Here is a 6,381-nt window from a genome sequence, read left to right on the forward strand (position 1 = left end):
GTACCTGCCAATACCCAGAACAGTGCCTGGCACAAAGTAGGAGCTCAGTAAATATGTGTGGAACAATGGAATAAAAGAAGCCCTGATTTTTTTAAAATTAATTAATTAATTTATTTATTTTTGGCTGTGTTGGGTCTTCGTTTCTGTGCGAGGACTTTCTCTAGTTGCGGCAAGCGGGGGCCACTCTTCATCACGGTGCGCAGGCCTCTCACTATCGTGGCCTCTCTTGTTGCGGAGCACAGGCTCCAGACGCGCAGGCTCAGTAGTTGTGGCTCACGGGCCTAGTTGCTCCGCGGCATGTGGGATCTTCCCAGACCAGGGCTCGAACCCGTGTCCCCTGCATTGGCAGGCGGATTCTCAACCACTGCGCCACCAGGGAAGCCCCGAAGCCCTGATTTTATATGCAACATTTTGTGCATATGTGCGTTTCCCCGAGGTGGGGACCATACTTTTTGTCACCTCTCCAATGGAGTCTGGGAGCCTAAAGTTTAAGGACAACCATGAAGTCTGTCCTGGAAGACCTGGGCTCTAGCAGGCTGGGAGGGGACCCTGGACAGAGCCCTGGGAAGGACAGGGAAAGGGAATCTGGAGTCAAGGTGGAGGCTGGGACTTGGGGACCAGTCCATAGGTGACCTGTGTCAGAGGATGTAAGGGGGTCACATTCGTGGGAGGGACCCAGGTCTCCTTCCTGCTCTGCCTCCTGCTTCCCACGTTTTGGGCCAAATTCGGATCCTCCCACCCTCCCTCCCCCAGCCTCGCAGGAAACAGACATAGCGATTTCAAAGACAACCAGAAATGCTTTTTATTTACTAGAGCTCAACACCCGGGCCCAGCCCTGAGCCAAAACCGAACAACTTAAAATCTGACTGGGGCTTCTCTTTGCCCCTAAAATAAAATCTAGGCAGTTGCCATTCCCATCCGGGCATCCACACCCCTTTCCTGTGGGAGCTTCGTTGACTTAACTGTTGGAGAATGAAAAAATGGGAGGAATAAAAAAAGGAACTTTACAAACTATGGTGATTTGGGGGCAGTTGGGAGATGGCGGAGAGACGCCCTCTCGCTGGGGAAAGGACCCATCGGTGATTTGCCGTGGCGGGCACCGGTGCCGTGAAACAGAATGAAAATGGGAAGAACAACCAGGGGGAGTTCAAGGGTATCGGCTTACCCGAAAGCTCTCCAGCCCCAGATAAGCCTGCGAAGACATGGTGCCCCTCAGGCGTGCCCCGTCCTTCCCCCAGCTCCTGATGGATGGGCTGCTGAGAGCAGGGAAGGACCCATCCGGCGCCGTCCATGATGAAACGGTGGGTCTGCCGGCGGCTGAAGGAGACGGAGAAGGCTGGTTTAAGTCAGAATCCCATCTTGAAGTTCCTGGGATGGAAGGTCCAAGCCAGCCTGATTACAGCTCTCCAAATTCTGAGGGTTGGCCTGAGAGAGCACAGTGGGCTCCTGTAGGTCCAAGAGACCAAGAATTCCACAAGGAATGGAACCCTGAGGGCTGAGAAGTCAAAGGGGCAGGGCTAGTGTCCCAGAAGAGTTAAAGATCCATGAACCGTGACCCAGAATGAGCCACAGGGCTGTATGGTCCAAGGGGCAGGGGTCCTGCTGCACCAAGAATCCACAGACACCCCCAGGACAGAACCCCAAGGGCTGAGAGTTCCAAAGGGCAGGGCTGGCCTGGCTCCCCACAGCCTCCGTTGTTTCAGGATTCAGCAGGGATGGAGTTCTGGGGGTCAGACATTCCAGAGGGCTGGGTGAGTCCGGGGAAGTGGGGGAGTCCAGGGACTTGGGAGGATTGAACCAGGAGGGCTGGGGGGTGCAGGGGGTGGGCACCTGATGGTCCTCAGCGCTTGACCTTGCGGCCGGCCGAATTGCGCCCACTGCGGCGGTAGAGAGACTGCTGGCCTCCGTTTAGCGGGCAGTACTTGAGTGTGTGGGCCTGGTCCCCCGTGGCCCCGCACAGGGGACACACGTAGTGCCGCAGGATGGGACACACCACCACGCCCTCTGGTGTCTTCAGCTGGTGCGAGGAGTACACATGGCGAGACTCCCCGTTGTGTTTGCAAAAGTTACACAGGGTGACCAGCCCCCCGCTGGCCCCCCGCCCTCCCTGCCCCTGATCCTGCTCCAGCTGGGGCCCAGGTCTCGGCTCCCCGGTCCCTTGGGCCTCCGGCCCTTGCCCCCGACTCTGGATCAGTGCCAACACCACCTGGCTCAGGTTGAAGTAGTCCTTCCACATGTCGAAGGGTGGCAGCTGCATGGCATCCAGGTGGAGGTGGAGGTGGTGGGCAGCTGGAGAGAGGTGGGCTGGGGGCCCGGGGACAGGAGTAGCAGGTGTTTTTCTGGAGCAGAGAGGAACTACACCCCCTTTTATACTCCCCAAAGACCCTTCTAAGCAAAGGTGGAGCTTAGCATTTAAAGGGCCCACTCCTTACCCTTGATCCCTTCTGACTTTAATTCCCCATGGAGATCTAGAAGGGGGTCATTTCCCTTGTTGCTGGTCCTTGCTGGGCCTCCAAGGTGCTCTGTGACCTCTGGAAAGACCCTTCTCCCTGGGCCTCAGTTTCCCTATCCATTCAATAAAGCTGCATGTCTGAAAATTCCCCCAACCCCCATCCTCCTTTACTCCAAGGCTGGGAGTCTGCTGCCTCCATGTACTCCAGAGCCATTCCTAATCATAACAACAGCCCCTTACTATGAGCCAGACGTTGTGCTGCACAGTTACCTTCATGATCTGATCGAATTTTCACAACAACTCCATGTGGGTAACACAGTTCTGATCTCATTTTATAGACAAGTCACTAAAGCTCAGAGAGGAAAACTCAATGGCCCAGAGTCATATAACACGCAAGTGGCAGAGCTGAGGCTCTAAACCAGGGCCATACGACTCCAAAGCAAATGCTTTCCTACCTCTTTTGGATTAAAACCTCATTTTTCATCACATCTGGAACTAGGAGCCACTTATTCACCAAATATCTACTGAGTGCACACTATGGTGTTCAATGTTTTATAAAAATGATCTCTTTGAACCCCATAATCACTCAAGGAGGTGGGCACCATCATTTTCATCTTATAAAGAAGGATATTATGCTCAGAGAGGTTAAGGAAAGTACTCAAGGTCACACAGCAGGGAAATGGCAGAATTGGGATTTGCACCCGGGTCTGGCCCCAGAGACACTGGGGATTGATCTTAGAAGCAGCAGAGGACCTGGGCATGGCAAAGAATCCCTTGGAATGCCCACCCTTCCCCCTTGGCCTGGTACATTGTCCCAGATCCTTCCTGACCCTCCGGAACCAGTAAAAGCCCTGCCTCCTGCCCATGCCACCTCCAGGATTTCTTCCTCCACCTGTGGTCCCCAGTTGGTCCCATGACCACTCAACATAATCATTGAGGCCCCTTGCATTGGGCTCTGGAAACTCAGCAGTGACCACAGCTATCTTGTACCTGTTTCATGAACAACCAGCCAGCAAATGAGAAAACAATAGATCATAAAGACCCGATTACGTAGGCTGGTCTGGGAGAGGTGGCCTGGAAGCTGAGACCACACAGGACAATCTTCCAGGAAAAGGAACACAAGCTATGGAAGCCTGAAGTCTGGGAACAGCTAGGGGGCAGGGGTAGCCAGAACGGAGTGAGGGTCCCAAGATGAGGCCAGCCCAGTGTGCAGGGGGTGTATGCCATCAGACTGTGACCTCCCTCAGGAGATGTTTTGGAAATGAGGGGGGTGTTTTGGGTTTGCCACAGTGATTGGAGGTGTGATGACGTGTGATGAGATGTAACAGACAGGGACCAGGGATGCCAGATGTCTCAACCATCCATATGACCAAGATCTGTCCCGGACACACTCAACTTTCCAATGTCCCACTGGACACCATGTGGGTAGAAAAACCCACTTATGATGGTCTGAGTCTAGAGCTCAGCTATGTTTTACATATAAACACTAAGTGCTTTTGCAATATTTTAAGATACACTGACCTTTCCTGAAATGCAAAGACTGTGTCCATCACAGCCTGTGTATTCTTAATTTTGTTGAGAACTTGATCCGGAGTTGCTCACTCTTTCTAGAAGCCACATCACCCCAGGCAATGCTGATTGTGGTGATTGTCTAAACAACACAGTTTATTCCTATCTCATTCATGATGAGTCTACACGGAGATGCTAGTATCTGCCTGATGAGATGCTTTTTAGAGCGGCCATGCCTGAGCATTTCTACACCAAAATAGATGATTAGTTGATTATAAGTTGTTGCCTTTTAATTTTTCCTTTGTAGTTCAGTTAGGACATGATATTAATTTCAGAAAATAAAATTTGTGTGTTGGTGGGCTCTATTACCTCTGAGTTTAACTTCAGAATACTAAAGGGGCATCTTAAAGTGTTAGATAAAGTGGGTGTCAGGTCGCACCCGGTTAAGAACCCGTGATATAGGCCAAGATCAGCCCATTGGTCTTTGCCTTCAGAGCAATAGGAAGCCACTGAAGGGTATAAGCAGGGGAGGGACATATGAGAAATATGTTTTAGGATGCTCCTCTGGTTGCTGTTGATTGAATAGAGGCAGTGAGGCTGTGCCCATCAGCTCACATTGTTTCCATCTAGTCAGGGAGCAAAGTCTGAACAAAGTCTGTTGAGGGCTCCCTTTTGGCGGACACTGTGTCTTGCCTTCAGAAAGAGCTTAATACATGCTTGTAGAGTGAATGTATTCTCTCTGTGGATGGGCTCAAGGTTGGGAGATGACAAAGGGAGGAATTTGTGAATGTCAGAGGAAAGGTCTTCTTGCGGTGTGACCTGCTAGCTTTCTGTAATTTCCTTTTGAAGTAATGATTTGGATAATGACTTGTTTGATGTCTGTCCTCACTGGTAATCTGTGAGCCCAAGGAGGTCAGGGCCAGGGCTGTCTCGGTCACTGATGTGTCCCCAGCACCACCCAGCACAGGGCCAGGCGAGCAGAACAGGAGATGTTAGCAGGAAGAGTGTCCACAGACTATTAATACATCATTCACATGGGTGATTCCTGTGTCGTGAGTGCTTACAATGTTCTTCACTGCTCAGCTCTAACGTCTCCTCCTCCAGGAAGCCCTCCCGACCCTCAGGCTGGGTCAGCCTTCTCTCGGCGACCCCATCCCAGCCCTGCCCACTCTGGGTCATCACTGACTGGGGGTGGGTCTGTTTCTCCCTCTGGACTGTAAGGGCAGGGCTAAGGTTGTTCCCACGTTTATGTGCCTCCTGTCATTTAACCCTCATTGCTTTTATTTATTTATTTATTTATGGCCGCGCTGCACGGCTTGCGGGAATCTTAGTTCCCCAAAAAAGGATCGAACCCTGGTCCCTGCAGTAAAAGTGCAGAGTCCTAACCATTGGACCACCAGGGAATTCCCCTCATTGCTTTCTCGAGTTAAGTACCAGTATTATTCCTGATTTGCAAAGGCAGCAACTGATGTTCAGAGAGGTTAGGTGACTTGTCTATGGTCACACAGCTGGCAGGCAGCAGAACTGGGATTCCAAACTGGGTCTACCTGAGTTCAGTCTTTGCCTTTAACCATTGCCCTACACTGTTCAATAAACACTCATCAAGAGAATGAACGCATACACAGCATCTTCTGGATCACCTGGTCCAGCTCACCTCACTTTATTTTACAGATGTGGAAATGAGGCCTCAAGATGGGAAGGATCCAAGTTTCAGTCTCTAAAAGTCATGGTTCCTTGCCAAGGTCCCTGGATTCACAGGCACACTGAGTACCTTCTGGAAACCTATTAATGAAAACACACCAGTGGTCATAGGGTAGGCTGTGAGGTTTTCAGCTTGTTCATCTCCCTGAAGAGGCAAATCAGACCTTTGTGTTATTATGTTGGGATCATCGGGTCGGGCAGTAGGGTGACTTGAGCACAACTCCCCCCCCCACAGTTTAGGGGGTGGGCAGCATCGTGGGTAAACGTTCAGTGATAAGCTCCGAGTTCAAGCCAGGCTCTACCACCTGCTCACCGAGTGGCTGTGGGCTTATTATTTAACCTCTCCTAACCCCAGTTTTTTCATCTGTCAAGAAGGGATGACACCGGTGCGTGCCCCAGGGCACGGACTGCAATTGTGTTTGCAAATAGCACATTTTGGCTGTGGGGTATGATTATTCAATGTTAGTCATGAAAATTGAGACACAATTAAGGCAATAATCTTAAGGGCACTTATTTACTGAGCATCTCCTTTGGGCAGGCACCATGCTCAGGGGCTGTCCTTGCTTCCTCCCCAGACCCTGTGAAGTAGGGTTTAGCAATAGCCCCATTTTACAGATGAGCAACGGGAGGCTCAGAAAGGCCAAGGGTCTTGTCCGAGGTTGTACAGACAGTGAGTGGTAGGCTGGAGCTCGAACCCAGGGCTCGGAAAGCAAGGGAGC

The 6,381-nt window shown here is 51.4% G+C and overlaps 1 protein-coding gene across 1 annotated transcript; it reads right to left on the bottom strand.

Annotated features, from left to right (window-relative positions):
- Positions 1-1,840: 1,840 nt before the first annotated feature.
- NANOS2 (nanos C2HC-type zinc finger 2) lies at positions 1,841-2,257 on the bottom strand. The gene has a single exon (XM_007168167.3). The coding sequence runs from the start codon at positions 2,255-2,257 to the stop codon at positions 1,841-1,843; it is 417 nt and encodes a 138-aa protein (XP_007168229.1).
- Between the last annotated feature and the right edge of the window lie 4,124 nt (positions 2,258-6,381).

Source organism: Balaenoptera acutorostrata, chromosome 19, assembly GCF_949987535.1.
Source record: "Balaenoptera acutorostrata chromosome 19, mBalAcu1.1, whole genome shotgun sequence".
Classification (NCBI taxonomy): domain Eukaryota; kingdom Metazoa; phylum Chordata; class Mammalia; order Artiodactyla; family Balaenopteridae; genus Balaenoptera; species Balaenoptera acutorostrata.